Source organism: Taeniopygia guttata, chromosome 25 (assembly GCF_048771995.1).
Source record: "Taeniopygia guttata chromosome 25, bTaeGut7.mat, whole genome shotgun sequence".
Lineage (NCBI taxonomy): Eukaryota > Metazoa > Chordata > Aves > Passeriformes > Estrildidae > Taeniopygia > Taeniopygia guttata.
This window is the reverse complement of record NC_133050.1, coordinates 7,635,386-7,649,804: the sequence shown is the minus strand read 5'-3', so window position 1 is coordinate 7,649,804 and position 14,419 is coordinate 7,635,386. Positions and strand designations below refer to the sequence as shown.

Genomic DNA, 14,419 nt, shown 5'->3' with positions numbered 1-14,419 from the left:
ATTTGGGATTAGGAGGAGTTTGGGGGCTGAATTGGGAATGCCTGATCCGAACTGCGAATGCCTGATCCGAACTGGGAATGCCTGATCCGAACTGGGAATGTCTGATCCGAACTGGGAATGCCTGATCCGAGCTGGGCCCCCCCTCCCCAGCCCTCCCAGCCCTCCGGAAGGTGACACTCAGAGCCGCTGCAGGAATCAGCCGTTTATTCCCATTTTCCATGCGACAAAAAGGAAGGAAAAGTTAAAGGAGAAGGAGAATCCCCCACCCACCACCAGCACCCTGTGAACTCCAAACCCCCGGGCCTGGAGCTGGAATTCTGCTGGAATCGAGGCTAAAAAAGGTGATTTCTTTTTTTTCCCATCCTCGAGGATTTCCAGGCCCCGAAATCAGGAATTTTTTTGAGTTTCACAGCAGAAGCCGAGAGCAGCCCCAGCCCCGGGGCCGGGGAGACCTGAAGTGACACCCCAGGGTGCAAAAGAGGACAGAGGCACCCAAGGACTCCAATCAGAGCAGGAAAAGTGATTAAATATCGACGGACACAGCCAGCAGGGAGGTGGAAGCTCCGGATCTGGGGGTAATCTCGCTTCCTGCTGAGGATTCATTCCAGGGAAAAGCCCCCAGACTGCACTGGACACCCCGGGATCCTTTTGAGTCCATCACTGCTGGGCCACCACATCCCGAGCTGGCAATGGGGGGCAGAAGTGACCCTCAAAAGGACCTGGAGAGGCTCCAGGGAGAGGCAGATTCTCCTCAGGATGTCTTGGATTCATCCCTGGGGCGGCTCGGGGCCTCCTGCGGGGCCTCCTGGCCCTGCTTGGTGCCACCTTCCCGAGGAACCTGCGAACTGCCGGATTCCCGGGGGCTCCTCTTGCTGGGTTCCTCCTCGGGAGCCTCCTCACCCTCCTGGACTCCCTCTCTGCGCGTCTCTCCGGGGTCTCTCCGCTCCGGATCCCGACGTTCCGGGGGGATGCAGCTCTTGGCCTCGCTGTCCTGGCGCTCTCTCCGCTGGCAGCCGGCTCCGGGCTCCCGCGGGACCTTCTGGGGTCCCTCGCCCTGGGGCTGGCCCTGATCCACCTCAGGGATCTCGGGGCGCCTCCGGGTCTCCTTGGATTTCACCCACTCGCCTTTCCCAGCCTCCGGCTCAGCGGAATCCCGGAGGGCTCCGTCCTTCACCTCTTTCCCGGGTTTTTCCCGGGGCTCACTGGGAGCCTCAGGGTTTTCCTGGCACTCGGGTGGCAGCGCCTCGGGGTGGCCCCTGCGGTCACTGGGTGGCCGCGGGGACACGCAGCAGGTCCGGATGCGCACGGGCCGGCCCCGCTGGCCGGGCTGGTGGCACACGATCTCGTAGGTGGCAGCCTTGGGGTCCTCCAGGCTCTGGACCACGTGCACCAGGTAGGCGACGGTCTGAGGGTCCACAGGCTCAGGGAGCAGCTGGACCTCGGGCCGGACATCGGGGTCAGCGGGGAGGTAGCGGACCCTGAGGTCACTGACGGGCACCTCCTGCCCCGGGGGGCACAGATCGCCGGTGTCCACGTCCAGGGTCTGGTACCGGCACCGGCCCTGCTCCAGCTCCTCCTCCTCTTCTTCCTCCAGCACCTCCAGCCGGACCTCCTCACGTGCCTCCCTCTGGTCAGTGACGGTCACTTCTGCCGCCCTGTCCCATGTCCGGCGGCTGCGGCGCTCAGAGGCCTCCAGCTCCACCTCCAGTTCCCGTTCACGGTCGATTCTCCTCTCCCTCAGGGGCTCTTCCCTCTCTCTTCTGGGGCAGATTCTCCTCTCTTCCTCCTCACCCTCACAGGGACGTTCTCTCCGTCTCAGCTCCTCACCTCGTTCCCGGATCTCACGGCGCACTCTGACATCGGCTTCTGCTGCTGCCACTGAGATCTCTCTCTCCCTCTCGTACCTCACTGATTCTCTCTGTCGTCTTCCATCATCCAGGCCACGAATTTCTCGCTCTCGTCTCTCCCGTGTCTCTCTTTGGTTAATGGCAGCAAATTCTTCCTCCCTTTCCCGTGTCCGGCGCTCAGACACCTCCAGCTCCCGTTCACGGTCGATTCTCCTCTCCCTCAGGGCCTCTTCCCTCTCTCTGATCCGGGGAATTCTCCCTGGCTCTGCTTCTTCCTCACGGTCAGAGGGACGTTCTCTCCTTCTCAGCTCCTCTCGTGGTTCTCGTTCCCGGATCTCACGGTGCACTCTGACATCGGCTTCTGCTGCTGCCACTGAGATCTCTCTCTCCCTCTCGTACCTCACTGATTCTCTCTGTCTTCTTCCATCATCAAGGTCACGAATTTCTCGCTCTCGTCTCTCCCGTGTCTCTCTTTGGTTAATGGCAGCAAATTCTTCCTCTCTTTCCCGTGTCCGGCGCTCAGACACCTCCAGCTCCTGCTCACGGTCGATTCTCCTCTCCCTCAGGGGCTCTTCCCTCTCTCTTCTGGTGCAAATTCTTCTGTCTTCTTCACACTCACGGGGACGTTCTCTCAGTCTCAGCTCCTCACCTCGTTCCCGGATCTTGCGGCGCACTCTGACATCGGCTTCTGCTGCTGCCACTGAGATCTCTCTCTCCCTCTCGTACCTCACTGATTCTCTCTGTCTTCTTCCATCTTCAAGATCACGAATTTCTCGCTCTCGTCTCTCCCGTGTCTCTCTCAGGTTTCTGGCGGCCACTTCTTCCTCCCTTTCCCGTGTTTGCTGTTCAGACACCTCCAGGTCCCGTTCACGGTCAATTCTCCTCTCCCTCAGGGCCTCTTCCCTCTCTCTGACCCGGGAAATTCTCCTCTCTTCCTCCTCACGCTCACGGGGACGTTCTCTCCGTCTCAGCTCCTCACCTCGCTCCCGGATCTCACGGCGCACTTTTACGTCGGCTTCTTCTGCTGCTGCCACTGCGATCTCTCTCTCCCTCTCGTACCTCACTGATTCTCTCTGTCTTCTTCCATCATCAAGGTCACGAATTTCTCGCTCTCGTCTCTCCCGTGCCTCTCTTTGGTTAATGGCAGCAAATTCTTCCTCCCTTTCCCGTGTCCGGCGCTCAGACACCTCCAGATCCTGTTCACGGTTGATTCTCCTCTCCCTCAGGGGCTCTTCCCTCTCTCTTCTGGGGAGGATTCTCCTCTCTTCCTCCTCACGCTCACGGGGACGTTCTCTCCTTCTCAGCTCCTCACCTCGTTCCCGGATCTCGCGGCGCACTCTGACATCGGCTTCTGCTGCTGCCACTGAGATCTCTCTTCTCCTGTCATACACTTCTTGTCCTCTCCTTGTATCTACTTCAGCCTCAGGAATTTCTCGCTCTCGTCTCTCCCGTGTCTCTCTTTGGTTAATGGCGGCCACTTCTTCCTCCCTTTCCCGTGTCCGGCGCTCAGACACCTCCAGCTCCTGTTCACGGTCAATTCTCCTCTCCCTCAGGGGCTCTTCCCTGTCTCTGACCCGGCGAATTCTCCCTGGCTCTGCTTCCTCCTCACGCTCAGAGGGACGTTCTCTTCTTCTCAGCTCTTCTCGTGGTTCCCGGTCCCGGATCTCGCGGTGCACTTTGACATCGGCTTCTGCTGCTGCCACTGAGATCTCTCTCTCCCTCTCGTACCTCACTGATTCTCTCTGTCTCCTTCCATCTTCAAGGTCACGAATTTCTCGCTCTCGTCTCTCCCGTGTCTCTCTTTGGTTAATGGCAGCAAATTCTTCCTCCCTTTCTCGTGTCCGGCGCTCAGACACCTCCAGCTCCCGTTCACGGTTGATTCTCCTCTCCCTCAGGGGCTCTTCCCTGTCTCTGACCCGGGAAATTCTCCTCTCTTCCTCCTCACGCTCACGGGGACGTTCTCTCCTTCTCAGCTCCTCACCTCGTTCCCGGATCTCACGGCGCACTCTGACATCGGCTTCTGCTGCTGCCACTGAGATCTCTCTCTCCCTCTCGTACCTCCCTGATTCTCTCTGTCTTCTTCCATCACCAAGGTCACGAATTTCTCGCTCTCGTCTCTCCCGTGTCTCTCTTTGGCTAATGGCGGCCACTTCTTCCTCCCTTTCTCGTGTCCGGTGCTCAGACACCTCCAGATCCCGTTCATGGTTTAGTCTCCTCTCCCTCAGGGGCTCTTCCCTGTCTCTTCTGAGGCAGATTCTCCTCTCTTCCTCCTCGCGCTCACGGGGATGTTCTCTCCGTCTCAGCTCCTCACCTCGTTCCCAGATCTCGCGGCGCACTCTGACGTCGGCTTCTGCTGCTGCCACTGAGATCTCTCTCTCCCTCTCGTACCTCACTGATTCTCTCTGTCTTCTTCCATCATCCAGGCCACGTATTTCTCGCTCTCGTCTCTCCCGTGTCTCTCTCTGGTTAATGGTGGCCACTTCTTCCTCCCTTTCCCGTGTTCGCTGTTCAGTCACCTCCAGCTCCAGCTCCTGTTCATGGTCGATTCTCCTCTCCCTCAGGGGCTCTTCCCTCTCTCTGATCCGGGGAATTCTCCCTGGCTCTGCTTCCTCCTCACCCTCATGGGGACGTTCTCTCTGTCTCAGCTCCTCACCTCGTTCCCGGATCTCGCGGCGCACTCTGACATCGGCTTCTGCTGCTGCCACTGAGATCTCTCTTCTCCGGTCATACACTTCTTGTCCTCTCCTTGTAGCTACTTCAGCCTCACGAATTTCTCGCTCTCGTCTCTCCCGTGCCTCTCTCAGGTTTCTGGTGGCCACTTCTTCCTCCCTTTCCCGTGTCCGGAGCTCAGACACCTCCAGCTCCCGTTCACGGTCGATTCTCCTCTCCCTCAGGGGCTCTTCCCTGTCTCTTCTGGGGCAGATTCTCCTCTCTTCCTCCTCACGCTCACGGGGACGTTCTCTCCGTCTCAGCTCCTCACCTTGTTCCCGGATCTCGCGGCGCACTCTGACATCGGCTTCTGCTGCTGCCACTGAGATCTCTCTTCTCCGGTCATACACTTCTTGTCCTGTCTTTGTAGCTACTTCAGCCTCACGAATTTCTCGCTCTCGTCTCTCCCGTGCCTCTCTCAGGTTTCTGGCGGCCACTTCTTCTTCCCTTGCCCGTGTCCAGCGCTCAGATACCTCCAGTTCCCGTTCACGGTCAATTCTCCTCTCCCTCAGGGGCTCTTCCCTCTCTCTGATCCGGGGAATTCTCCCTGGCTCTGCTTCTTCCTCACGGTCAGAGGGACGTTCTCTCCTTCTCAGCTCCTCACCTCGTTCCCGGATCTTGCGGCGCACTCTGACATCGGCTTCTGCTGCTGCCACTGAGATCTCTCTTCTCCGGTCATACACTTCTTGTTCTCTCCTTCCATCAGCTTCAAGATCACGAATTTCTCGCTCTCGTCTCTCCCGTGCCTCTCTCAGGTTTCTGGCGGCCACTTCTTCCTCCCTTTCCCGTGTCCGGCGCTCAGACACCTCCAGATCCCGTTCACGGTCAATTCTCCTCTCCCTCAGGGGCTCTTCCCTGTCTCTGACCCGGGGAATTCTCCTCTCTTCCTCCTCACGCTCATGGGGACGTTCTCTCTGTCTCAGCTCCTCACCTCGTTCCCGGATCTCGCGGTGCACTCTGACATCGGCTTCTGCTGCTGCCACTGAGATCTCTCTCTCCCTCTCGTACCTCAGTGATTCTCTCTGTCTTCTTCCATCATCAAGATCACGAATTTCTCGCTCTTGTCTCTCCCGTGTCTCTCTCAGGTTTCTGGCGGCCACTTCTTCCTCCCTTTCCCGTGTCCGGCGCTCAGACACCTCCAGCTCCCGTTCACGGTCGATTCTCCTCTCCCTCAGGGGCTCTTCCCTCTCTCTGACCCGGGAAATTCTCCTCTCTTCCTCCTCACGCTCACGGGGATGTTCTCTCCGTCTCAGCTCCTCACCTCGTTCCCGGATCTCGCGGCGCACTTTGACGTCGGCTTCTGCTGCTGCCACTGAGATCTCTCTCTCCCTCTCGTACCTCCCTGATTCTCTCTGTCTTCTTCCATCACCAAGGTCACGAATTTCTCGCTCTCGTCTCTCCCGTGTCTCTCTCAGGTTTCTGGTGGCCGCTTCTTCCTCCCTTTCCTGTGTCCAGTGCTCAGACACCTCCACTTCCAGCTCATGTTCCCGATCCACCCTCCTCTCTCTCAGTCTCTCTTTTCTTCTGGGATCATCTCTTTCTTCCCTCTCCTGCTCCTCCCGGATCTCCCTTACCCTTCCTGCTGATTCCCGTTCCCGCCTTGTTCTCCGCCTGTGGCCGCGTTCCTCTGGCTCTGCTCTCCCACATTCCCCGAGGTCGATCTCTAACGGTTCCTCCAGGTACGACTGATGTGGCCGCGTGGACTCTGGACATTCCAGCTCAGCCGCCCGGCAGCTTCTCCCTTCCAGCTCTCTTTGTTCCAGCTCACGCCGGCGGTGGCGGCTCCTCTCTTCCCGGAGCAATTCGGGTTCCCGTGGCCGATTGTCACCTTCCCCATCTGCTCCTCGTGGCCGCTGGGTTCTTTCATCACGCCCTGGCTCCTGGCAGCTCCGCCGGTCCGGCCGTGGTTGGGGTTCTCGGCGTTGCCTGCCTGTCCTCACGTCTGCCGGTTCTTCCTCCTGGAGCCCCTCCCGGTCTCTCCCCTCTCCCTCCCGTCTGTCGGGCTCCGGGGGCTGCCGCCTTCTCCGGCTCTCCTGCTGCTCACACGGCTCCTGGCTCCGTTCCTGGAATTCCTGTGGGATCAGCTCCCCGCGTGGTTCCGCGTCCCTCCCGCTCCGCCTGCGACGTTCCTGCTGATCCCTCCTTGTTTCCTCTGAGATTTCCACCTCCCCGACCCTGAGGTCTCCTTGCAGCTCAACTTCACGATTCCTCTCCCAGGTTTGTCGTTCCTCCTCCTCCTCCTCTTCCTCCTGGAGCTGCCGGCGGCTCCCTCTGCTCCTGAATTCCGGCTCCCGGAAGGATTTTCCACTGGTCGGGATCTTTGTCCTCTGCACCAGGAACGGGGCCCTTGGCTGGAACCAGAAGCAGCACTTGGCCACCCGGAACACCAGGAGGAGGAACTCGTTAAAATCGATGTTCCCGTCCCCATCCCACTCCAGGAACTGCAGGATCTTCTCGATGGTCTGAGGGTCGTGTGGCTTCTGCAGGGAAAACACACAAGGGGAGGAAAAAGGGGAGGTTTGTCTTCCTCTTCCTTGAGGGAGAAATGCAAAAACGGGAAGAATCACAGGAATTATCCTTCCATCTCTGATAATTTCATTTTAGGGCTGAGCATCAACTATGGGAATTCATTCCCTGAAATTCCCCCTGGATCCCCCTTTTCTCCAGGCTGAGCCCCCCCTGCTCCCTCAGGGTTCTCCATCCCCTTCCCTGGCACAAAGGAACCCAACCTTTGGTGGAACCCTCCCCGTTCCCTTTCCAGCGAGGGTTTTGCCGTTCCCACATCCCAGCCCTTCCCCGCCGCGCTCACCACCAGGGAATCTGCGAATTCCCTCTGGATGAGCTCCCTCATCCTCCTGCGGCTGAGCCCGGAGCCGTCCCCATCGCCCCGGGCGTGCTGCTGGAAGACGCCGACGATGGTGGCGATGCTGTCCAAGAACGGGGACATCCTGCAGATCCGAGCGAGACTGCAAGGGACAGGAGCAGACCGAGGGCTGGGGGATCCCCTTGGGAAGAGGGAGGAGAATTCCCAGCTCCGCGTTCCCCGCTGGGAACACGTTCTGGGGTTTTAGTGGGATGGGGAGTGGCCTCTGGCTTCGCCACTGACGCGTTTGGGTGACGTTGGAGCAGGAATGGTGACGGGGATGCGGTGGCAGGGAGGGACCCAGAGGTGCTGACTCAAGAGGTGCCCCCAGATCCTGCCCCGTGGAGCAATGCCATGGAATATTTCCTTGGAATGGACCCTAAAGATCACCCAGTCCAGCCCCTCTGCTGTCCAGGGAGATCTTTAAGGTCTCCACGGAGCTTCTCCGCTCCAGGTGAACCCCTCCAGCTCTCCCAACCTCCCCCCAGCCCTTGGAACATCTCCATGGCCTCATTCCAGGACCTCCTGGTGTTTCCAGGATCTATCCCCGTGATCCCGGTGAGAGGAGCCTTAACCCAACCCAAGACAAGATCTGGGGCAGAGACCTCAGAAGCTGCGTCTGGAAACCTCCAAAACCTCCTCCTTCCCTCCTTCCTCCCTTGTGGGATCCCCAAGCCTCCCGTCGGGAACCTCCGTGCCCGATCTGATCCCGGGGAGCCGCGCCGTGCCCATTCCCGCCTCCGGAACGTGCCCGGGCACACGAGCACTCCTTGCCCCATGGAAACGCCGGAATTTCCATGGGGAAGGGGCCACTTCTCCAAAGGGCTCCAGATCCAGCTGGGGGCTGACCCCACCCCCAAGGAAGACCCCGAACTTCTCCCATGTTCCCTTCCCTCAAGGACAACCCAACCCAACAACTCCAACAGGGAGAAACCCCTCGATACACCCAAAAAACACCGGGAACAACTCTCCCGTCCACCACGAATCCCGGAGAAACACCAAAATTCCCAGCAGAGGGAATATTCCCAGCAAAGGGAGAATTCCCGAGGGAGCCACTCACCCAAGTCACCGGTGGGATGGAGTGGGATTCCTGGGAAGCCGTGCGGAGCGAGGGGAGGACGCGGCTGCTTTTATAGGGTCCGCGTTGGGGTTGGAGAGGAGCCACCCTTCGTGGACGTTGTCCTGATTCATCCTGGGCCAAGCCCAGTCCCAAACGGGTTATTTGGCTTTATCAACCCTTCCCTATCATTTTCACCCCGAAATAGCAGCGGCTCTTCAGGCCGGTTCCGCCTAATCCTGGAAAATCCTGGCTGTAAAATCCTTTTATGGTCGCGTTTCGGATTTTTTGGGGAAATCTGGAAGGGCTCCAGAGCGTAAATGGAGGAGGGTGGATTTTAATGTAAATATTTGTGTTATGGGTGGGAGTTTATGTATTTAACACCTGCAAAACCACATGAAAATAGGAATTAATATTTAAATTAAATTAATTAAATTAATTAAATTAATTTAAAAGAACATTTAAGTGTTGATGGCAACAGAGCTCAGGATGAACAGATCAGGGACAATCAACATCTTTACAACCCACACAATTGGTCCCACAATTCCAGAGGGGATTTTTGTCTCTTTTTTGTGCATTTCCTTTGGAATTTCAAGCCTGAGGTAACTGAGGTTTGGATCAGGAAAAGGGAAGAAAATTTCAGCCCTAAAATCTGGGTGAGAGTCCCCAAATCCTCCTGATTTTGGCTTGTGGGACACCCTTGTAGCGTTTTATTCTTATTTTTATTTCTCATTAATGAGTATTTGGCCGTATTATCCAATATAAAAAATAAACCAACCACAACCATTTTTAAATGATTACATGAATTTTTAATTGGGTTTTTGAACAAGGAAATTGTAATCAACTGATGACTTCTCATTGAGAAAAATCACAATAAAACTTCTAATATTAAATAGAGGATTTTAATTTCATCTTGACTCAATTTTAATTAAAAATAAAAGCAGAAACCTCTGCTGAGAGGTCGATTAATGCTGAATTTCCTCCGGCTGCCCTCGGGCCGTAATTACCTCACAATCTCCTTATTTTTTAATTTAATCTTCGAATGGCAAATTAATTAACTCTTCCTTTATTCCCCAGGAACTCTCCCAGCACTTGGAGGAAATCTGGAAAATTCCAGAGCCTGGATTTGGGGTTTGGAGGGGGACGAGGTGACGGGGACATCACGGGGGCCACCTTGGAGCAGGAACTCGTCCCACAGCCTCGCCCGTGGCTCACCCTGGGTGTAGGAGCCCAATTAATTAATGCTGGTTAATTAATAACCTCAGGGACACTCAGCCCAGGGATTTGTCCCCAACGTTCATTTTTGGGCTTTTTTTTTTCCTGGATTAAATTACCCCGGTGCAAATTAGGCCCCGCCTTGGTGATAATGACACCCTTGGGACGCTGTAATTTTGGGGTGGATTTTGGGGTGATTATGCAAATGAGGAAGGATTTGGTGGCCTGTAACTGTCTGGAATCCCCACCCCAGGGGCTGGGGCTGTGCGGGAGCCTCGGGAATCCGCCTTGGAAAAGGTCCCTGGCCTCGGGAGCGCTTTCCTGGGATTTGGTGATTTCTGGGATGAGGCAACGAGGCTCCAGGCACGTCCTGGTGGTGCTGAACCCCTGTTCCTGCTGGGTTTTCCCCAAAAATGCTTTTCCTGATCCACCATGAGCAGAATCCACCCCATCCCTTGGGCTGGATCCGAAGGAATTTGGGCAGGGGGATGAGGAAGGGGCTTCTCCCCCTCTGCTCATCTCTGGTGGGATCCCACCAGGAATTCTGTGCTGGGTTCTGGTGTCCCCAAGGCATGAAGTTGCTCCCTGATGGATCCAGGCTGGGAATGTTGGGAGTGTTGGGAATGTTGAGCCTGTGGAGACCCCAGAGCCCCCCCAAGATCTGCAGGGGCTCCAGGGGAGCTGGAGAGGGACTTTCCCTCAGGAACTTCAGGGACAGGGCACAGGGAATGGGGTCAGGGGGACAGAGGGGGAATTTGGGTGGGATTTTGGGGAGGAATTGTTCCCTGTGAGGGTCCCAGGTAATTCCATGGATTTCCCATCCCTGGGAGTGCCCAAGGCCAGGCTGGAACAACCTGGGATAGGGGAAGGTCCTTGCCCATGGAACCAGGGTGGGATTTTTTGGGATTTAAGGTTCCTTCCCATCCCAAACCATTCCAGAATTCCGTGGGCTGCTTTAGATGGGATTTTAGGGATCAATCCTTCCCTGGCCCAGGTGCTTCCATGGATTCCCCATCCAGGGCCAGGCTGGATCCACCTGGGATGGCAGAAGTTGTCCCGCCTGGGTTCAGGGTGTCCTGGGACACTTTTCCAGCCGGGATGTGGCTGAGCGGTGGGATGAGGTCAGCGGGGTCATTCCGGCCTGGGGCAGCAGGACTCCTCATCCTGTTTGTCCCCGGCCCCAATCAGCCCCATCGAGGTCCCCACGCCTCGTCTGAGGTCGGTGACACGCAGGACACGGAGCCCTCGGTGCCACCTCCGACGTCACCTCCGAGGCGGCCCCGAACCCCACGGCGGCCTCAGCTCTGAATCAGAAATCCCAAACCAGAAACCGCCCCCGCCCCACCGGGATTTGGGGTTCAGCGCGTGCCGCTGTCGGAATTCCCCGGATCCGGCCCAAAGGGGTGGAATTTTGGGGTGAGTTCTGGGGGATCTCAGCTGGGGACGCACCAGGGGAGGGTTGGGAATTCCGAATATCCCATCCAAACCACACAGGGAGTCCATCTCTTATAGGATCGGGATTCCAGCCTGGGAATTCCAGGGGAGACACCCCTGAAACGCCCCTCACCAATTCCTCCATCTTTCTTTGCTTTTTTCTCATTAATGAGGATTTTCTCCAGAATTAATTCCCGGTCGTTCACAGCCAGCCCCTCCCACGGACACCTTGGGCAGGAATTGGGCAGGAATTGGGCAGGAATTGGGCGGGAAAGGTTATTTTGGTTAATTTGCTGATTTTGGTTATTTTTACCCCGCCGGGGTTGGGGTTCAGGCGGCGCCGGAGCCACGCCCGGGGCTCAGAACGGGTTTGGTGAGAGGGGTGGGGAGGGAGGGGAAACAAAGGCAGAGGAATGAGGATGTTGGGATGGGAGTGGGGCTGGTCCGGGGGGCTGGAGCGGGGCCAGGGCTGGAAAAGGGAACGGAGAGTCCCGAGGGAGCTGGGGGTGATCCTGGAGAAAAGGGGGATCCAGGGGGAAATTGGGATCTGCCAGGGGGATTTGGGATCTGCCAGGGGGGGATTTGGGATCTGATCCCAGAGAATGGGACAGGACAAGAGGGAACAGCCTCGAGCTGCGCCAGGGTGGGAAATTTGGGAAAATCCCTCCTGGAAAAGGCTCAGGGAGGGTTGGAGTGGCCACCCTTGGAGGTGTCCGAGGAATTCCTGGAGATCCCTCGGGATGACCAAGGGGGGACCGGCACAGCTCGGAGTCGGTGATCCCGGAGCTCTTGCCCAGGATGATCCTGGAATTCTCCTGGATCCGGCAGCGAGCATGGAAATCTTCTCCCACAGTGCCACCAAGTGGCTCCGGGAGCGGGACTGGGATCCCCTGGAATGTCCCGCGCGTGGATCTGGGACGGGGACACGCGGGGAAACTGAGGCACGCGGAGGGAAAAAGGGCTGGAATTCCTTGCGCTGCCCCCAGTGCCGGGCTGGGAGAACTGGGAGAACTGGGAGTCCCCCAAATGGCTCAGGAAGGTCGATTTTATATAATTTTATATTTTAGATATATTTTATTTTATATTTTAATTTCATTTATTATTGCACCTTATATCCATGTTTTTGAAGGTTTCACGCATATTATTACTGGTTTTATCCGTGTTTTCCCGGCTTTTCCCCACATTGTCCCCTTCCCAACATTCCTTAGCCATTTCTTCCCATTTCCTTCCCTCTTCCCCTGCTGAGAGCTGCGGGAATTCACCCCAAATTCCAGCCTTTTCTCCCTCTTTTTGCCTCGTCCCGAAGCAGATTCCTGGACCTTCCCATTCCGCAGGGATTTCCATCCCCACATCTCTGTGATTGAATAATTGGAATTAAATCCTTCCTTTTCCAGAGCTCTTCCCGCTGTCCCTAATCCCCACTGATGTTAAGAAGTGTCAGAAATTCCCCTAATCCTGCTCTTTTTTCCATGTTAATGAGGATATTTTGATTGTTCCTGCCGGGATAATTGGATTCCAGGGCTCCCCTCGAATTCTCCGGATTTGAATAATCCCACAATTCAAATCAGGGATTCACATCCCAGATCCTTCCCTTGCTTTGAGACACTTGTAACAAAGCCAGTGATAATTAATGATAATTAAGGAGCAATTAATTAAACCCTTTCCGTGCCTTCTGAGACCCCAAACTCACAAATATTTTGGATTTTCCCGTTCTCTTTCCCAATCCTCCTGGAGAGGGTGAGATTTTTTTCCGTGCTCCCTTTTGCTCATTTTCCCATTCCTTGGGATGTTTTAATCCCATTTTTTATTTGGGATGTTTTCACCCAGTTCCTTGGAATGTTTTAATCCAATTCCTTGGGATGTTTTAATCCAATTCCTCAGGATATTTAAATCCCAATCTTTGGGACATTTAAATCCCATTTTTTGGGATGTTTTCACCCAATTCCTCAGGATGTTTTATTCTCATTTTTCAGGATATTCTCATCCCATTCCTTGGGATGTTTAAATCCATTTTCCAAGATGTTTTCACCCAATTCATCAGGATGTTTTCACCCAATTCCCCAGCAGGAATTCTTCCATCTTTAGCATGTATTTCCCAAAAATTGAGGACTCCACGCTCTTGCTTTTAAATCCCGATGATTATTTTTTAATTTGGAAGCAGATGTATCAGAGAGGTTCGGAAAAAAGCTGGAATGTCTCCTAATTCCATGGAAACCGGGATGGCCCTGGATGAAGCTGCTGGGCAGGGAGGAGGGAGCGGCTCTCCCCTGCTGGACACCGGGGCCCTGGAATCCGGGCCCGACCAGTTCTCCCAGTGGCCTGCCCGAGTTTCCAGTGCCACTTCTGGCTGGTGACAGCGGGACGGGAGCTGGGACAGGCTCTGGCACTTCCCAAACATTCCCAGGAGTTTCTTCTCCATTCGTTCTGGATTTTGGAGCTCCCAAATGAAGCCTCCAGAGAAAATCCCCCTCCCCTGGGGGCTCTGAGGGGTTCTGAGCCTTTGGCAAACTGGGAGCTGCTGGTTTAACTGGAATTCTCCGTGTCTGGAAGAGCCTCTGGGGTGAGGACTCATCCCAGGAAAACGTGGATTCCAGGCTGGATTCCGGCTCCCCAAAAAAATTCGGGAGCAGCCCCAGCCCTGGGGTGCTGCTGGTGATCCCCAAACTCAGATCCAGCCCAGAATTCCCCCTAAAAAAATTTTTCTCATCTCTGGGGAAGGAGCTCCCTGAGTTTTATTTCTGAGGAAAATTTGTTTTCCTTAATATTCCCACAATTTTAATGAGGGAAATCATTAAGAAAGAAGATTAAAAATGCAAAGGCAAAACCATAAATGAATTAAGGCAGACTCTGAACCTCCTCGTTTGTCTGTGGGAAGCGAAAAGGTGGCAGGTGACGAAACAGGACCCCGGCTGCAATTCCCACTTGGATCATTTTCCCATTATTTATTGCGCTTTTCGTTGGGCAATCAAACTGAGACAGTAATTAAGTGATGATTGAAAAGCAGCTTTTTTTTTTTTTCTTTTTTTAATCTCACATGAAGCAATTTCCTTTCTTTTTGTAACTCCTGGGAAGCTCAGACTCACCGAGCTGGGCAGGGACCCCCTTCCTTCATCCCACTGATCCCAATCCTATTTCTTGCCCCGGAACCAGCTCTGGCAGCGGGAAAGGCAGCGCTCCACGATGCTGGAAGTGCAGGAGTTGAGGCGGAACGGGCTCCGTGGGGATGTTTGGGATTTGGTGTCCTTGGCATCTCCGGCGTCCTCAAGTCCCTGGGATTGCGACGCGCAGGGATCC

General features: G+C 55.5%; 1 protein-coding gene and 1 long non-coding RNA gene across 4 annotated transcripts; one reads left to right on the top strand and one right to left on the bottom strand.

Moving 5' to 3' along the window:
• Window positions 1-187: 187 nt before the first annotated feature.
• TCHH (trichohyalin) lies at window positions 188-8,589 on the bottom strand. Of its 3 annotated transcripts, none has more exons than XM_072918373.1 (4): window positions 8,480-8,589; window positions 7,366-7,522; window positions 2,702-7,036; window positions 188-2,374 (listed from the first exon to the last, which is right to left on the bottom strand). In XM_072918373.1, the coding sequence occupies exons 2-4, from the start codon at window positions 7,501-7,503 to the stop codon at window positions 752-754; spliced, it is 6,096 nt and encodes a 2,031-aa protein (XP_072774474.1). In that variant the 5' UTR covers window positions 7,504-7,522; window positions 8,480-8,589; the 3' UTR covers window positions 188-751. The 3 variants fall into 3 exon arrangements, with proteins under 3 accessions (XP_072774474.1, XP_072774475.1, XP_030147024.4); XM_072918374.1 differs by having other exon boundaries at window positions 188-5,262; window positions 5,926-7,036; XM_030291164.4 differs by having other exon boundaries at window positions 188-7,036.
• A 3,013-nt stretch (window positions 8,590-11,602) lies between these two features.
• On the top strand, window positions 11,603-13,960 carry LOC140680637 (uncharacterized). The gene is made up of 2 exons (XR_012051991.1): window positions 11,603-12,164; window positions 13,287-13,960. It is a non-coding gene; the product is annotated as an uncharacterized lncRNA (long non-coding RNA).
• Window positions 13,961-14,419: the final 459 nt, after the last annotated feature.